At 39.8% G+C, this 18,145-nt stretch overlaps 1 protein-coding gene across 2 annotated transcripts in view; it reads left to right on the forward strand.

Annotated features, from left to right (window-relative positions):
- Positions 1-11,742: 11,742 nt before the first annotated feature.
- LOC107684923 (SLAIN motif-containing protein-like) overlaps positions 11,743-18,145 on the forward strand; it is a 20,988-nt gene continuing 14,585 nt past the window's right edge. For both annotated transcript variants that reach the window (XM_016481306.1, XM_016481307.1), the window contains exons 1-3: positions 11,743-11,900; positions 12,755-13,333; positions 17,433-17,572. In XM_016481306.1, coding sequence (XP_016336792.1) covers positions 12,759-13,333; positions 17,433-17,572 — 715 coding nt within the window. In that variant the 5' untranslated portion in view covers positions 11,743-11,900; positions 12,755-12,758. The remainder of the gene's footprint in view (positions 11,901-12,754; positions 13,334-17,432; positions 17,573-18,145) is intronic.

Here is an 18,145-nt window from a genome sequence, read left to right on the forward strand (position 1 = left end):
ATGATGCAGGACACACAGCCGAAGTAGCATGTCCAACTACAAAAAGAACGAAGTTTGCCGAGGATTCAAGGACTCAACAAGAACCGAATGAGCCGTGGCGAAGTTTGCCGAGGATTACCGAAGATTCTGATGAGTTGACGATACTGTGCAAGCCTGAGGCGCGTACTGGAAATATGCTTGTTTATTATGACTGTTATTAATTTACATTTGAAAAAAAAACTGCAAAAACCTTTCTGTCGAGTGATGTAAATAAATTTTACAGTAGTTTATTGTGCATGCATATTATATTTAAAGTTGCTTAAGCAAAATGGAGGAGTTTATAAGACTGGTTTATTCATTCTTTATACTGTACACATGTAGAACATATACGCGTTTGTGCGTCAATGTCTGTAATGTGTGAAACTTTTAGGAATCTTATTAATAATCTTATAAGTTGTAGGCTAGTCAATATTGGTCAGTCAGTCGTATCTGACATAAAGGATCCGCGAATGAAACTGTGACCACAAACATGTACCATTAACAAAGTGAATTATATGGCAATAATCAGCAATATGCTTTCACACAAATAACTTTATTTTTGAATGTTTCAATATGTGTTGACACAAATGACTTATTTGAAATTTTCATTGATACAACATGGTACTGAGTTGTTAGAAAATAAATGCGTAGATACGTTATTGCTTGATGGCGTCAGAAACCGATGAATCGGCTTTTTGAACCGGTTCAATGAGCCGATCTGTCCGAAAAGAACCGGTTCACGGAAATGAATCGGACTTTGCATCACTAGTAACAATCAGTCCACTGAAGGCGAGTTGAAGTGAGAACCCAAGTGCAGTTTATTTTCACAAAGACAAAACATAATCCAAAAGACTTGACTGGAACAGACTTGACTAGGCATGATCAGACTTGAATCATACAGACTTGACTTGGCACAAACAGACTCACCGACAGCAGGTTACAACATCAAAGCTAGACCAAGAACAAAGGCAACATTAGGGCTATTTATATCAAGCAATGAGGGTCACATGACAAAGACAAACCAATGGGGAACAAGGCACATGACTAAAGCAACCAATGAGAACATAACACAGACAAGGGAATCACATGACTAGACAATAACCAATGAGAGCATGACACATGTTCAATGAGCCGATCTGTCCGAAAAGAACCGGTTCGTGGAAATGAATCGGACTTTGCATCACTACTATATAGTAGGTGAAAAACAGTATGTGAGGTGAGTAGTATGTCTGAATTCATAGTATTCAAAAAACAGTAGGCGAAAAGTACCCGGATGACCTATTCTTTCACCTGGATTCTGAAGTGTGCATTCGATTGACATTTTACTCTCCCATGAGGCCACAGGAGAGGATTTATGAATGGCAGTGAAGCAACACACCTGACGCTGGTAGGTCACGTGACAGTAGCAACATGGCAGATGTAGTATGTGGTGGCAATTTTCCATTTTACTAAAGGAATGAGACAAAAGTCAAGAAAAGTTCAACAGTCATACAGTCATCCAAGTTGACAGCAGAGTGCGAAAAATGAGGAAACACTATACGGAGGCCAGCGAGTAAGTGCTGTGCAGGTAAACCTCACTCCCCTGATCTCAAGAGACGCACTAGCGACTGACACTAGAGGCTGCAGTCTTTAACCTCCTTGTTAGTGCGTCCGCCTCCCATGCCGGAGACCTGGGTTCGAGACCCACTCGGAACAAGAACGAGGTGTGGCGGTGAGGACCCGGGAGAGAGGGGTTACATAGATATCTCAATATCTCTTAGTCATATAGCAAACTGGTTATCACTTCTATTTACACACTTCTTCGCTCAGTCTCAAATCATGGGCAAGACCTGCTAGAACCCTCAATTTTATTTATTCATGCATAAAATTTCCTCATCTGACGAGGTGTATACCGGATCATCTGAACATATTGGCTTCTCTAACTACAATAACACCTCTGATCAAATTTTCTAGACAAACTCTTATACATTTTAAGAAATATCCAATGAGGATCCACTTAATCCTGCAATGTGTAAGTTAGCTATCTAATAACCAAATCTAATGTTGATAAACTTTAATTCTACCTGATACTTAAATGCCTTCCATAAGCATCCTAAGCTGGAATGAAAATTATTTACAAATTTTCCCAATTTTACCATATCTTATTTTCAAGCAATGGAAAATTAGAAACAGAATACTCTGTAGTAAACTGCTATAACAGACCTTTTACAGAGTCAGTTCTTAGTATTATCTTCTGCTGGATTTCAGGTCATATTGGTCTATTAAGAAATGAATAAGCTGATACTGCTGCAAAGGAAGCTGTTAATTTGTATACAGAGTGTCAAATCTCTCAGACCTATTCTGAATTCCTACATGTTCATGTACCATCAACAAATTGCATGAAATTCTTCTTAAAATTTCTAACAGACTTTTATACCCCTCTCACTGACGACGTTTGATCAAGTGGTATACGCCAAATATTGTTTTGGTCATTCAAGACCACCATGTGCTTTTTAACAAGCAGACTGTTCTGCACAATTTCCCTTCCAAAACAACGTGTTCTCGTTTTATCAGACATGTTTGTTGGCTTTTAATGTAAGCTGGTGACAACTTTACTTCATGGTTGTTTTAAAATCAACTCTATGTTATACCGCTCTCGTCATGAGAATAGCGTCATCTTCTTTCTGCAGTTTTATTTTCCAGAGTCAACCAATGGACATGTCTCTGTTTTTAAACCAGCTTAGTTTATTGTTTATTGTAATGATCTATCTGCGTTATTTCCTCTAATATTTTTATCTAGAGCCAAACGCATTTTATTTAAGCCCTCCTGTCTCTTCTTATAATGAGTTCTATAGTATTTTGTTGCACTGCTCGCGTCCAGTGTAGACACGGTGTAACATTGGTTTTGCTTTGTTTCACAGAACTAATTGTTGCCTGGGTTGTGTACGTATGTGTGGGGCAGAGCTATCAAAATAGGGACGAGACCCTTTTGGGGTAGGGGCGTGTTTGTTTTGGTGATTTTAAATATCAACATTGGCTACCAGAAATCACTTACCCCACCTTTAAGATGTACAATAGGCTGGACTGGTACCTATTAAAGCAGATTCAGAATGTTAGTTTAACAGAAGAATGCAAAAAACTACTGTGAGACCAGTACTTAATCAGAATGAGTCAAAACTAATATTATAATAACAAAATCTGAAGCGGTTTCTGTAGTGATCTTTAAAAGTTCAGCACCTGTGCCCCAAAGGGAGGAGGGATGCAAGTCGATCCTCAGTCAGTTGATCTCCTCATGCTGTTGAATTGGATTGTCACCAGTGGCGGCACTCAAAATCCTGGTGTTGTCTGTGGCCTCTGTTGTTTCTCTGCCACTTCTCAGCCTTTTGATGAATCTTGCCACAATTCTGCATGGCAGAATGTTCTCTTAGTCTTTAGGAAAAGTCTCAAGTGAAAACTGCAACTTTTCCTGCATCAGTCTGTCTCCATGATGACTCAGAAGTGTCAACTTCCTCTTTCATGAGCAGAGAAGGCCCACTAGCCACTTCCTCTTCTCTCTGCAGTCATGTCTCTGCTCTCTCTCACCCTTGAGCAGACTACAGTCTGTTTGCTCCCATTAGTCAAGGTGGCTGCTGGGTCACATCTAAAACATCTAAAACACTCAGAAAACAGCATGAATCAAATTGAACCTTTGTGAATTCTGACCACAGTTGTGTCTGAGCATTCAGCTCTTCATTTAAATTCAATTCTTAACCTTCTCTACATTTTATAAGTCTCATCTGGTGAACAGCAGTTCCTCATTCTGTTTTAATTAGCAGATCTTCTTTGCAGGAAAAAGCAAGCAGTTACTAACAGCAGTAACCTCACTAATTACTTCATATAAAATAATGTATATATTATGGTGTAATAGTAAACAATTATTGTTTTTTCCTGTTTACTAGAAACTAACATTGCTGTGAGATGTCTGTTATATTTATTTGACTTGGTCACCGAGTCTCGTTCTCATTCAAATTCAACACAATGCACAAGCTCTATTTTAGTTAACATAAACCACAATCATAGAATCTCTGCAATGGATCAACTTTCCATGCTGTCTCTGTGGGATATGGTATATAATTTCTAGACGTCTTCACATGCAAAGTAAAATATTTAAACACTTGCAGTTAATATCTTACTGTCTATAATTTGACCATTTATTTATTTATCTATTTAATATTATGAATATTATGTTAATGGCTGTTTTGACGAGTATCCACGTAAATGCGATTTGTTACAGACCCGTTCTTCACCCCAAACCAGAGCAGGTTCACGACTTCTTCCACCTGTAATGGCAGTACTGCTTGGTCCCCTCGCTGTATCAGCTCAAATGCATAAGCAGTGGCACTTATTATGGGCTCAACAGTCCTTTCAAATTCGACTTCCTCCATTTAAACAAGCGTGTGTACAAAAAGTAAAGAAATGCTTATATTGCTTAACTGGCCAACGGAACGAAAAACCCCTGTGACGTCACACGCGGTGGTACTGCAAGATGGCGTCGCCCTTGCTCCAAAAGCTATAACAAAACACCCCTTTTCTTTAAAATGGTTTCATTAATCGTGTTCTTCGTTGAAGGCGGCGAACCGCAAGCGCAGCAGAGCGGGACACACGCTCTTGTAGTGAGAGCGAACTGTCTCAGTGAGCGCAGCCTCAGCGTGGCCCAAGCGAGCGGCGCACTCAAAGTCGAAGTTGTCAGCGATATGAAATCATTGGTAACAGCGTTCTATTCAGATCCGCCTAGAAGGATTGAGCCGCTCGACGAAGCGAAGGTGCTGATCCTCACGTGTAAACACACTGGCAGATCAAAGAGCTGCGTGGAGAGACGCACGCGGTAGCTATGCCGGCGTGAAAATCACTCAGGCCCGATCACTCAAACCCGCGCATTCGCTGTTTCCTTCTCCGAGGTAACTGGGAGGGGAGAAACGCGAGAGCAGGGGTAGACTCACGCTTTCATAGTTAAAACAGCCCGTCTCAGTGAGCACAGCCTCCACAATGCACATACAAATACGAAGCTGTCAGTGACAGCATTCCATTCCGATCGCCTAGCAGGATTCAGCCAGTCGATGTAACGAGGGGCGCTGATCCTCGTGTGTAACGCACACTGGCAGATCAAATGAGGCATGTGGGATGTGTGCCGACGTAAAATCACTCAAGCCAGTCGCCCAACCGCAAATTCGCCGTTCCTTCCTCCGAGGTAACTGGGAGGGGGAGAAAGATGAGAGCGGGAGGGATCGGCGAGCCAAGCAGGGACAGACTGAGGCTTTCGAGTGAAAGCAGCCTGTTCGAGCGCAGCCTCAGCGCCGCGCACACAATGCGAAACTGTCAGCGATTGAGAGGTGACAGTGTTCTGCTCCGATCCGCCTAGGAGGAAAGAGCCGCTCGATGTAGCGAGGGGCGCTGATTCTCACATGTAAAACACACCGGCGGATCAAAGTGCTGTGGGGAGAGCGGGCACGTGGGCTCTGTGCCGGCATGCGATCGCTCAAACCCGGTTGCTCAGCCCCGTGGCTCCGCTGTTTGTCTCTCCAAGCTTGCTGAGAGAGGAGAAACGAGAGAGCGGGGCTACCTTCATTGAAGAAGGCGGGGCACGAGTGGAGAAGGGCGGGACTCATGCTCTTAGTGAGAGCATTCCGTCTCAGTGAGCGTGCAGTCTCTGTGTGGGGGCTGCCCAGACAGGCGACGCACTCACTACTCCTCTGCATCGTGCAGGGTCCTGCACGAGCCACACTCGCAGCGCGACATTTGCAACAACGTCACTAGAAAATTTGCTCTTTTAAGAACTCACCTCTTAGAAATAAGCTCGCCGGATGACGGCAGGGAATCAGCTGGGACCTATGCTGCTGTGACGCTGAAGGCGGTGGTAAGAACGGCGAAACAGCCGAGCAGAGAGGTCGCTGGTTCAGCTTGGTGTTTCTACAGTGAGCAGGCTTTAATCTCGTAGATCATCGAAGATCGTCGTCGTCGCTAAAGGAGAAGAAATCTGAGGATCCTATGGCAACAGGCCCGCTTATATAGCCAGATGGCCTCGCACATTCTGGCAGGCTCTGGCGGGCTCCGCTGCTGAGCCATTGGTTCGATTTATATGTCACTGCATGAACCAATGGCCGTGCAGTTACACTGCATTATTAAAAAAGGCTTCAGTCATCGGAGAAAAAGGAGTTTTCCCCATAGCATCTTAGCGATGCAGTACGAGTGAAGTATCGATAGGGAACTCAAGCATACTGAAGCAAACTGAAGCACTCAGAGACAGTCTAAAGAACACTCTTTAGTACAGCGAAGCAAATAATACTTATAATAATATTATTATTTCAGATAGAAATAAAATTTCCTCCACATAGTACGTCTGAATTTGAATCATACTACCCATATTCATACTATATAGAACATACTTTTTTAATAGTCGTGAAGCAAATTCAAATTCAATTGTAGTACCTACTCAGACAGTACGCGATTTCGGACGCACCGTCGGTCTTTGTCAGGTGACGTCACACTCACGAGAACAGAAGTGCATTATGGGTATCGCCGCCATCTGTAAGGTATCAAAGCCGAGGTGTTCTGTAGTTGGAGAATTGTCTTTTTTATTTGCTTCATTTCAATGATATAATGAATGATGAAATAATCTCTTTGATCCCTTTCAATCCAGTTTTCGCCCACTCCATAGTACTGAAACTGCACTTGTAAACATAGTGAATGATCTACTACTTTCTGGTGACACTGGTTCTTTGTCTATACTCTGTTACTTGATCTCAGCTCTGCTTTGACACAGTCTCCCATGAATTACTTATTTCTCGTCTCTCAGATTTGGGTATTTCTGGTGCTGACCTTTCTTGGTTTTCCTCCTATCTCTCTGACAGACAATTTTACATATCAGTAAAGGATTTTCGATCACCTACTGTCCCCCTGAAGCAAGATGTCGTCCTTGAGCCCTGGAAAGGCACTATATAAATAAAACTTATTAGTATTATTAGTATTATTATTAATGATTAAATGGTACGTTACACCATTATATACCATATACCATTAAGATATTTTAGGTCTCCCACTTGGATGAAAGACTATGGACAGCATTTAGCGGAAATAACCAAGAAGTGTCGGATGGCCTGTGTTGCAGAAACATCACTTTTGCCAACATATCTCCTTTTATGCACGTTTGCTCTCTACATTTTCATAAAGGTAAGTAAGAGATTTTGAAGATGTGTCATTTTCTATTTTCTGAAGTACATAATGTTATATCCACATGTTGTTTTGGATTATCAATGCTATTAAACAACAGATGACCAGGGAGCAGAAACAGGTCAATCTGGTCTTGTTAATACTGTGAAATGTCATGCAATCATCTTATGCATAGGTCTAAAGTAGCCTACTTGAATTATTTTACTTCACTGCTAAAATTAAATATTGTTTTTGTGGGTTTGTACTTCACTCAAGTGCAAATTAAACTAAATACTTCTGCTAAAATACATTTCCAATGATCAGCTATACACTGAAGGCTGGAGGAGATGGTTGGCTTCACACGACACCACTCAGTGCCACAAACTGAATGTAACTTATAACTAATGTGTGTGCAGAAGAAAACTAACTGCTGTGGTGTAAACTCAATGAATACAGCATGTCTAGGAAATTACTAGTCATCCAGTTTTTTATATCAACTATGCATTCCGTTAGTTTTGCCAATTTGTATGTTTCATTCATTGGGCCGTGAAGAAATATAGAGCTGAGTATCATCAGCATAACAGTGAAAGCTAACACCATGTTTCTGGATGATATCTCCCAAGGGTAACATGTAAAGTGTGAAAAGTAACGGTCCTAGTACTGAGCCTTGTGGCACTCCATACTGTACTTGTGATTGATATGATATCTCATCAGTCACTGCTATGAATTGATGACGGTCAGATAAGTAAGATTTGAACCATGACAATTTAATTCCACTAATGCCAACATAATTTTGTAGTCTACTCAACAGAATGATGTGGTCAATAGTGTCAAACACAGCGCTAAGATCCAGTAGCACTAATAGAGGAATACAACCACAAGAGCAGGTCATTTGTAACTCTGATGAGAGCAGTCTCAGTACTATGATACGGTCTAAATCCTGACTGTAAATCCTCACAGATACCATTTCTCCAAGAAGGAACATAGTTGTGAGGATACTGCCTTTACAATGGTCTGTAATTAACTAATTCTCTAGGATCAAGTTGTGTTTTTTTAATGAGAGGCTTAATATCAACCAATTTTAAGGTTATATAGCCCCTTTAATGTGTTAATGGGATGTGGCTATCATTCAAGTCTGTCTGGCTGTGGGTCAAGGGGGAGTTCAGCTCTTCATTAGAAATCACTGTGAATTGTATGTTTCTCTGCTTTTCTGTAATTGCTCAGTGAAGGGTGTGCACTCTGAGTGAGAGCCCGTCTGTCCTGTTCACGCTGATCCTCGCTGTGAGCATCAGCCTTAGTTGTCCAAATATTAAACTTTAAAATCCTTTCTGAGAGTGATTCTTCTTAAAAGCACCTGCACAGTCAGTTATTGTGTTGAGTATTTTCATTTTGGGCAACTTAGAAACAAATCATTCTTTAAGGAATCCACTAAATTGGTCTTTCGGCTTTGTCTGACTTAGGAACGATCAAAGAACATTTGAATTTGTACAGAAAAAACATGTTCATAATTTGTTGGAATGATATTTTGCTATCAACACGCATGAAAAAAAATTATTTTTTATAAAAAACCTACTAAAAATTAAGTATAAAAATAAAGTATTTTATTTCTAGTTTTACTACATCGATTTAAACATATATATTGCAGAGGTTTTTTGGTGACAATGATTATGAAGTAAAGTACTACACAGGTATGCCAAACCTTTATTGCAGAGATTCTCAACTCTGGCCCTCGAGGTCCACTTTTCTGCAGAGTTTAGCTCCAACCCTAATAAAATATACCTGAACAGGAAAATCAAGGTCTTCACAATTACTAGAAATGTACAGGCAGGTGAGTTTGATCAGGGCTGAGGCTTAACTGTGTAGGAAATGGACTTTGAGGGCCAGAGTTGAGAATCCCTGCCAGGTTTTTATGGCCTTATGCTGCTTCTCATATCAGACCAAAGGAAAATTCTCACTTTATTTTAAACACTTCAGTTAACCTTATGCTCCTCAGATTGGATCCGCCTGCACAACCACTGTTTTAGACAACTGTTACAGGCACAAAATTATGCCTCACTGGTTTGTGGAGTCCTTTGGACACAGAGTAGCAGTGATTATTGACTGTTTTGAGATTTTCACAGAGAAATTATTCAATGTAAAAGTGTGTGCCCAAATGTCTTCTATCTGCACCATTGCACTATTAAGGATTTGACAGATCATCACATCTAAGAATCCATGTAGAAAGGGTCCTCAGAAATGTTTGGCAGAAGCATAAAATCTTAATTTTTTGATTTTAACCTACTCAACTTTCTTTGTGTCCACTTAAGAAAACAGTATGTTGATGGTTAATCATGCTGGTCACATCTTCTGTTAAGCATTTTAAAACGGATTTTTACCCAGTGTTGCATTAGTAATAAAGTATGTACAATGACATTTTCATAAATGTGTTTTTGATTGTCTCCTTGTTATCAGTACTATGACAGCCAAATGAAGTACAGAAACCAAATGTTGAACAAACAGCAAATCGTCAGGTTGTATGGATCAGTGTTGTTAATCAATGGCCATTTATATATAAATCACTGTTCCTGAAATCTTTGCTGAGATTATCTTGGTATCCTATCTATTTGGTTTGCTTCTGTTTCTCCAGACTACATTCTGTGACACAAAAGCAGTATTATTTTTAAATTATAGTGGATTATTTAAATGATAGTGTCCGCCATGACACTCACTGTGAGAAATACAGGAAGCGGAGTGATACAAACGGTGAAACGGTTGGAGTGCTGTTATCACTAGAATATCACACTCCTGGCTCTCAGCCAATCAGATTCGAGGACCAGAAAGAACTGTTGTATAAATATAAATAAAGATGAGTCATTAAAAAGTTTGGCGTTGTTCTTAATGCAAATTCCTGTTATGCACATAATAAGATGAAACAATCGAGGCTGCTTATGTAACTTTTAGTGGAAATGCTTTTGTTTTCATATGAGTTGATGCATTCAACTAACAATACACACTTGAAGACTCAGACCAGCCCATGTTTTCTGTGTGTGTGTGTGTGTGTGTGTGTGTAATGAATAGCCAGAAGTGTAATTAGGAAGCTGCTGGGTGCAGCAAGGAAGTTCATTCTAATATTGTGCTGGATGTCCTGACCTGTTATAGATTTATGATTAGGTGTTTTATGATACCTGCTGTATCATATTTCATACGCAAATTTCAATGGCCTCTAAATAATCAACACGATCAAAACCTTTCTAAAAAAACCTGTTGTACACAATCTACTGCATGCCTTCTGTCGTCTGATAGTTTGTACATTTTTATCAAGTAAGAGGTCTTTACAAACTTCGGAGCTTCTCGTGTCTTTCTGCTGTCAAATCTTGACAGATTTTTCTCAAGTAAACGTCAGAATAACTGCAGTAATAATATTTCCAGATGAACACTTACTGGACTGAAGCAGCTCAGCTTTACTTGATTCTCCATCAATCATGTTTTAGAGTCTCAAATCTGATCCTCAGGATCTTTTGAGGAGCGTTTGTTTCCAGAAGCTTTACTTTCACTGTTCCTCAGCGGAGGAATGATCTTCACAAGCCTCCAGAACATCTCACATCTTCTGAGGAGCCTTTATTTGTTTATTTTTGCTCATTTTGGGCCTCTGAATAAAACTGTTTTTTTTTTTGTCTTCTCCTCGAGTATATGCTCCATATTCTCCTACTATATGCACAATAAAAGCCTGTTGTATCAAATATGATACCAAATAAAAACAGAGACGTAAACTTTTTTGTCTAAAGGTTCAATAAAAACGTTTAAAAAAGTAAAAAAAAAAAAATAATAATAATAATAAAAAAAAGATTATTCTGACTATTGTTTCATATGTTAGGCTTTACAGGGTTAATAAATACAAGTCTCCAGTAAGACGGATAATATGAATGTTACATGGATTCATTGTAATTTAGGCTTCAGGTCCTTTAAATGAAGACCAGACTGGCCTCAGTTCAGACGCCTGGCAATGCATGTGATACAGTTCACAAAGTTACAGTCATTTTTGACCTGTGTTTGCAAATATTCTGCATGCATAGAATACACAGATGACCTACTTACTACACGTGTCAGAAAGTGACCTATATTTTCAAAAAGGTACATTTTTAGGAACAAAGTTGTAGCTGTTGAAAATATACCACCCTAGTGACCTTTTTTTTTTTCTTCAGAGAGAGGACACTGCATGAGATTTCCCACAATGCTGTGCATTTCTTGTAAAAACTTATTAATTTTTTTTCTTAACTTATTAAGTTTATTGTTGCATAATTGTTGTGCTGCCTGCTTTCACATTCTATTAAAGACGTAAGCACTAGAATGCATTAAATACTGTGCAGTATTCAGTAACTGGTACACTAGGATTTTATTATGAACAAATGTTTTTTTTTTTTCAGCACATAAACTGAAAACAACACAGTTTGTGTCCTGCCTCCATCTACTGGACAGAGTCATGCGAGTCCAGTAGGCGGAGCTACATTTCCATATATGGTCCGTTGCGTTCTGCAGTGGGCGGGGCTTCGCGTTCGATTGGCTCAACTGGTGTCCATCACTTCGGGTCGATAGCAAACGAGCTAACTATCTCCACACAACCAATACTACAGCATAGCGGCGAGAGACCCGCGGCTTATTTATTTCAATCTATTTATTTATTTTTTTTAAATATTGAAAAATTAAATCTGTTGTTTGCAGAGACTGGGACGAAAGGGGAGGTATGTTGATTATTGTGCGAGTACTAAGTTAATTGGAAACAGTTCAGCTTAAGCTTACACGCTACCGGAGAGATAGAAACATGTTAGCTTAATGTGGATGCAAATAACTACACCAGCCCTTCTGTGTTATTTAACACGTATTGGTTAAAGATTTTAGTATTGTTTACGGTTTACAGTGTAATTAACTTGATGAAAAGTTTTTTTCTATAAGTATATCTTTGCTAGTTTCTATAAGCAATCCTCATTTGTTTGCTGCTTTATTTGTTCTGCTAACTTGTGTGCCATTGCTGCTACGAACAATTTGCTAGCAGATAACATTAACCTAGTATATCAGTTTTTGCTCTATTTATCACTATTAACCTTCTAGTTTAGGTGTAACAGATCTACATTTTAACCTTTCTTGAGCATCTCTGTAGTAACTTGAGTTAATAAAATAATAGTAATATTTGCTATTAAAGAATTTTGTGTAATTTTATGCATGATAACAGCAGTAATGATTAAAAAAAGTTGAATACTGTTTAAACCAAAGTAAAGCCTTTTTATCAGTTTTTGTATTTAATAATTGTGTGTAGGGTTGCAAAGGGGTGGAAAATTTCCAGTAAATATTCGGAAACTTTCCAAAAAATCCTGGAAAGTTTCTGAAATGTACTAGTCATTTATTAACTAGTTTGTATTTCTGTTGTAGATTACTAATTAATACAAATTGCTGGAGGCATATGTATGTAAATGTATTTGTGTACATAAAAAAAAAAAAAAAAGGAAATTAGGTATAGCGCTTTGAGAAATGCACATAGAAATTTTTTTTTCTGTTTTTAGTTTGATTCCTTTGCCTGACACACACATTGTTGTTGTAGGAGAATGGTCGTCCCTGATGGTGGAAGTGCCCTTCAGCCAGCAGATAGCAGTGATGCAGACGAGGTGATGTCCAGCTCAGAGCCGGAGTTCGGTCCCAATCTGACCGCGGTGGAGCTGGAGGAGGTGCGTAAGCTGCAGGAGCTGGTGCGACGTCTGGAGGTCCAGAATCAAGCCCTGCGCAACAGGGGCAGCAAACTAGTGCTGGGGGCCAACAGCAACCTCACCACCGGAGCTAACAGGAATAACCTGCACGGGGGCATGGACACTTCTCCCGGAGCAGAGGATGCTGGGAACCTGGCGCTGTCACCTCCAGCGGGCAGCAGCAGCAGTGAGGACATGTCTCCACTGCCTGAGGCCTCCAGGCCGGAGGATGAGGAGGAGCGGGCCGGATTCCTGAGCTCGCCGTGTGCGTCAGGCTCCAAACAAACACTGGGCCGCTTCGAGCCGAGTCTGTCTCCAGATCTCTGTGATTCAATGACGCTGGGAGCGAGTGATGCGGGTATGGACCAGTCCGCCCTGGACGAGGTGGATGAACTTGATTTAGAGACGTGCGCTCAGACCGAGGATGAAGACAGCTGGTGGGTTTATTCATCTTTTTATTATAATGTCACATAGCACTTAAAGTAGAACAAAATGCAAAAAATGTTATAAAACCACACACAACACAATGAGTTTTGTGCATGTCGTGAGTTGGTGCCTAGGTGTTGTTGTTATGGGTTTGTGCTATGATATTTAAGGCTGGAATGCACTACATGACTTTTAAAATTGGAATGAATTAAAATCACTAGGAGTCATGCACTTAAAACTGGGCGTCATGTACTAAATGACTGAGGATCACACACTACCAGTATTTCAGGTTGTTTCAAACACAACAAAGAAATATGTGCTTCATTGCTAGGAGATACATGACAAATAAAAATGATGTTTTAACGTCGGCCCAAATATCAAACAATCTGAGTATGTTGCTGTTAAAAGTCACTTAATACACTACGTGATTTTCTGTGAAATCTGTCAACTCAAATCTGCAGATTGGCGTCAACTCATCTGGACTGCAAATCGGGACACATATCTGTAATGTATTCCAGCCTAAATGGTTAGTTCACCCAAAAATAAAAATTAAGTAGTTATTTACTCACTCTGGTGCTGCCGTACACCGTTCTTTTTTTTTTGGAGAATTTTTTACAAATGTGCTGCTTGCATTCGTCCATAATAGCAATGAAAGCCGACCAGCATCGAGCTTTAAAAAGAAAAAAAAAAAGATGCAGAAGTATCTATGAATGCGACCATCTCCATGCAACATGTGTCGTATATTCCAAGTGTTCTGGTTGCTAGAGATTCGTGAAAAGACAAACCGAAATGTAGTTTATTTAACGCAAATCCTGAGCTCAGCAGCTGGTCTTCTGTGTATGACTGCACATTCATGAGAATCTATTAGCGCAGCGGTTCACTCCGGCTCGCCCAGGAAAAGCACACACATTTGTGAGAAATCAAGGTTAATATAAACACGACGTCCCTTTAGGGATATGCCGGTATCAAATTTTCATGTTGCGATTAATTGCTAATGCTTTTATCGCGGTATACGGTATCATCACGATATTGAAATTTAGTAAAAACAAAGTGCTGTCATAATACAGTATAACAGGTTTAATAACTTTTTTCTTATAACAAAAATAACTGAACATTTAAATGCAATAAAGCAATACAGAAAAATGTATAAAGTTAAAAGTTTTACACAGATTAAAGTGCAAAAGAACTATAAAGACCAATAGGTATCCCTTTACAATAAGACCTCATTAGTTAACCTTAGTTAATGCATTAACATTCACAATGAGCAATAGCTACATTTGCTACAGAAGTTATTTATTATTAGTTATCAAGTCTTAGTTCATGTTAGCTCATTAAATAACACAGTTGCAACTTTCGATTTTAACAACATGTTATTAAATATTGGAATACCTAAGATTAATGAATGTTCAGAAGAATTTTTCATTGGCAGTTTGTTAACTAATGTGAATGAACTAATGTTAACTAATGAAGCCCTAACGTAAAGTGTGACCGAACAATAAAGAATCAAAACAATATCTAGGGCATGTTATAGTCCAGATTAAAATGTAAAAAAAAAGTTTGAAAATAAATAACCTATTAAGTCTAAATATTTAAGTATTTGGCACTTTGATGAACATAGCAAATACACAAATCTGAATGGCTGTTTAAATCATTTAAACATGATTCAGAAACAGAAAGTAGTGCAGCTGCTTTGTTTACAGGGTTTCCGGGGTAACGGCTGCATTTAAATTAATTATTATATTATTATTATTATTATTATTATTATTATTTCTGCAGTTTAGCGCCATCTGCTGTCAGAGAGTGAAAGTGCGCTTTCATCCAGAGCGTCTCTCACATGTTCCGCCATGTGCTTCTCGTCCGCGCATGTTTACATCAGAGTGCGCACGCGTCTTTCACGCAGCATACAGCGGTGTTGTGCATTTTGACCAGTTTATGGGAAAAGTATTCTTAAAATGCATTCAAAATTCTGAATAATTTGTTATATATAATTATTCACGGTATTTAGAAGTGCCCACGATAACAATATCGTGCATATTCATTACCGTGATATATCGCATTACCGAATACCGGCACAAGTCTACGTCCCTTGCTTCTGGCCCAAGTCAAAAGAGCCCATTCTCTATGATATTCTGGTCTCTAGGTCAGATTGTTTACCCTCTGCAAATCGTGAGTCAGATCTCAAGAAAACCTCCTCAGCCGATATGCATGATTGCTTCAGTTCATTCATGTGTTTTAGGAACTTAAGTAGTACGTCTGCTGTAATGTTGTGCGATTTTGCGACTGTGTTGTCGTTTACTCGCAGTTTACTCGTCCAGTAGCGTTGACTCAGAACTACAACTAATAATAGCTCATAACTAAAAACAGGCTGCATGTCTGGATTACAGCAAGAGATGGGTTTGCATGCAAATGTGCAGAAATTCAGGGTTTCAGGGTGATCTTACTATTAATAAACTTTAATGTAATTATTAGGCTACAGGCTTTTATTTTTAGTCCATTCTGCATTGATTTGTTTAGTTAATAGAGAATTTCCGAAAGGAATCAATAATAAGAAGCAGCTAATCTCTCTAATGCAGCTTTAATTTCCATCAGAATAATCCAGCCACTAATCCGGCAGCGGTTTGGCGTCGGCCAGCAATTAGCCGCTCCGTATGTCCATATCTGTAGCGTGAGGTTAATAGAGCCACGTTTGCTAGCAGTGCTGGGGCTGTATCTTTGGCGAGGTGGTAAGCAGCTTTATGCTTCATGTGATCGCGCTCATTCTGGATGCTGAAAACAGAGGATTGTTATGAACCGGATGGTGAGCAGAGCAGTTTTTTAATAGGATGCGTTATATAAAGCCTCAGTGTTTTGTTTGGGATGTTTATACATTGTCCCTCATTTCTCAGTTAAATGTAAAGTAAATATAAATACTTACAGGAGTCTTCCTGAAGACTGTTAAACACTTAAGATGCCCATCTGTAGGTTTAAAGGGGTCCTATTATGCTCTTTTACAAAGTCTTGATTTTGTTTTGGGGGTGTACTAGAACATGCTCTCATGCTTGGTGGTTCGAAAAACACATTATTTTTCACATAATTTACATTATTAAAATACCTTTCTCCCCAGTCTGGCACAAACGGCTCGATTAGTTCCGGCTTTGATGAAGGTCCGCCTTCCGAAAAACAAAAAATGTTGTGATTGGTTGGCTGTCCCAGTGCGTTGTGATTGGTGAACAGCTTAGACGGTGTTTCAGTCCTACCACGCCCCTTGCTCCGTCTTTCAACAAAAGCTTTTTGGAGAATACGGCAGGCACTGTAATCCCTCGTGTTGTGGAAGCTGTCCTCAGTAAAATGCGCAGCCCACAATAGCAAATTGGGGTTATAATGCTCAGGAACAGAGTTAAAAAATAAATTGCAACCACTGTTTCCTGATATCATCCGCTTTCGGAAGCCCAAACAAAGACGTTTGGGCACAGAGGTGAAAAAAACAGCGTGCACCGCACGAGAAGCGCAGCGTCGCGCCACGTCTTTAAAATTCAAATAACGTTACATTATTTTCTATGAGTGTAGGCACACCGGCGGCGCCGTTCGGCGTCTGTCCGCGACTTCTTCTTCGTCGTCTCGTCTGATGCACTCACTCAACCAAGCGCTCTAACCACAACCTCGCCCCTCCCCACCCCACAACCATTCGAATTTCTGTAGGTGGGAATCGTTGTGTCTGTCTTCCAGAGAACGGGCTCCATCAGAGCAGCATTTATTGACACAGCTGCTTCACAAATAAACATCAGGCATCTGTTCCAGTCAACACTGGCTGCCCCACATAAAAGACAGTTTGATTTCACTTCTATTTACATTTGAGCAGCAATCATGTAGAGGATGTGCCGCCTGGGTTTCTTCAGGTGCTCAGACTAAGGTCTATAACACCCTACTGAGAGGCGCAAGAATGTGCATGTCTGGATTTGTGTCAAATTGGAATTTAATTACACAATAATCACATTTATCTCAATGAATCGTGATAGGTCTAACATTGATATAGTCTCATTTCTCCTCCAGAACTAATGTGGCTGTGATTGATTTCAATTACAGGTGCTGTGTCTGTCGTTCTGTAAATGTGTCCTGGCTTTCTCTCTTTAGGTTGTACGTTTCACCAAAGAAGCAGGTTGTGGCTGAACAGGGGCCTGAATCACCTCTGAAATGGTGTCGGAAATTCCTCGATCATCCCAGTCCAGAGACTGAAGTCGCCTGTCGGACGCTCATCCACCGGCTAGACCAAAGTATGGAGACTTCACAAGATAACATGTGAATACATTCATGTGTAATAGAAACAATATTTCATGGTGATGTTCATTGTATACACATGAATACAGAACGACCAAATTATTCAGGTTCAAGCGCTTGAACACATCACTAAACTACAGAAAGATTACCGTTCGCTGCCATTCTTGTGAGAGGCTGATGTGCACTTTTCCAGGGAAATATTGTTTCTGATTTGCACACTGGAGATTTACTGTAGTTTCTGCTTCTGTAGCATCTGTCACACTGTGAATCAGGAATAGTAATAGATCTTTTCTTCTGTATGGTGACATAATCCCAGTGAAACGGATTATTGAAAAAGAAAAAAAAAAAAAAAACATAGAATGAGACTTGATTCTGTGCGTGTTGAGATGTGGGCGTGGCTCTGGAGAGAGATGGACATGAGCTTTAATCAGACTAAATGATTGGAAATTCCTGCATACGTTGCCAGAGAAGTCGGTTATTTCACCAGGAGATCCAGTTATGACATTCTGATTAAACATTACCAGATCCAAAAAAAAAAAAAAAAAAAACGCGCACAGATGAATTGTTCA

Source organism: Sinocyclocheilus anshuiensis, unplaced genomic scaffold, assembly GCF_001515605.1.
Source record: "Sinocyclocheilus anshuiensis isolate Anshui unplaced genomic scaffold, SAMN03320099.WGS_v1.1 scaffold585, whole genome shotgun sequence".
In the NCBI taxonomy this organism is placed as follows: Eukaryota; Metazoa; Chordata; class Actinopteri; order Cypriniformes; family Cyprinidae; genus Sinocyclocheilus; species Sinocyclocheilus anshuiensis.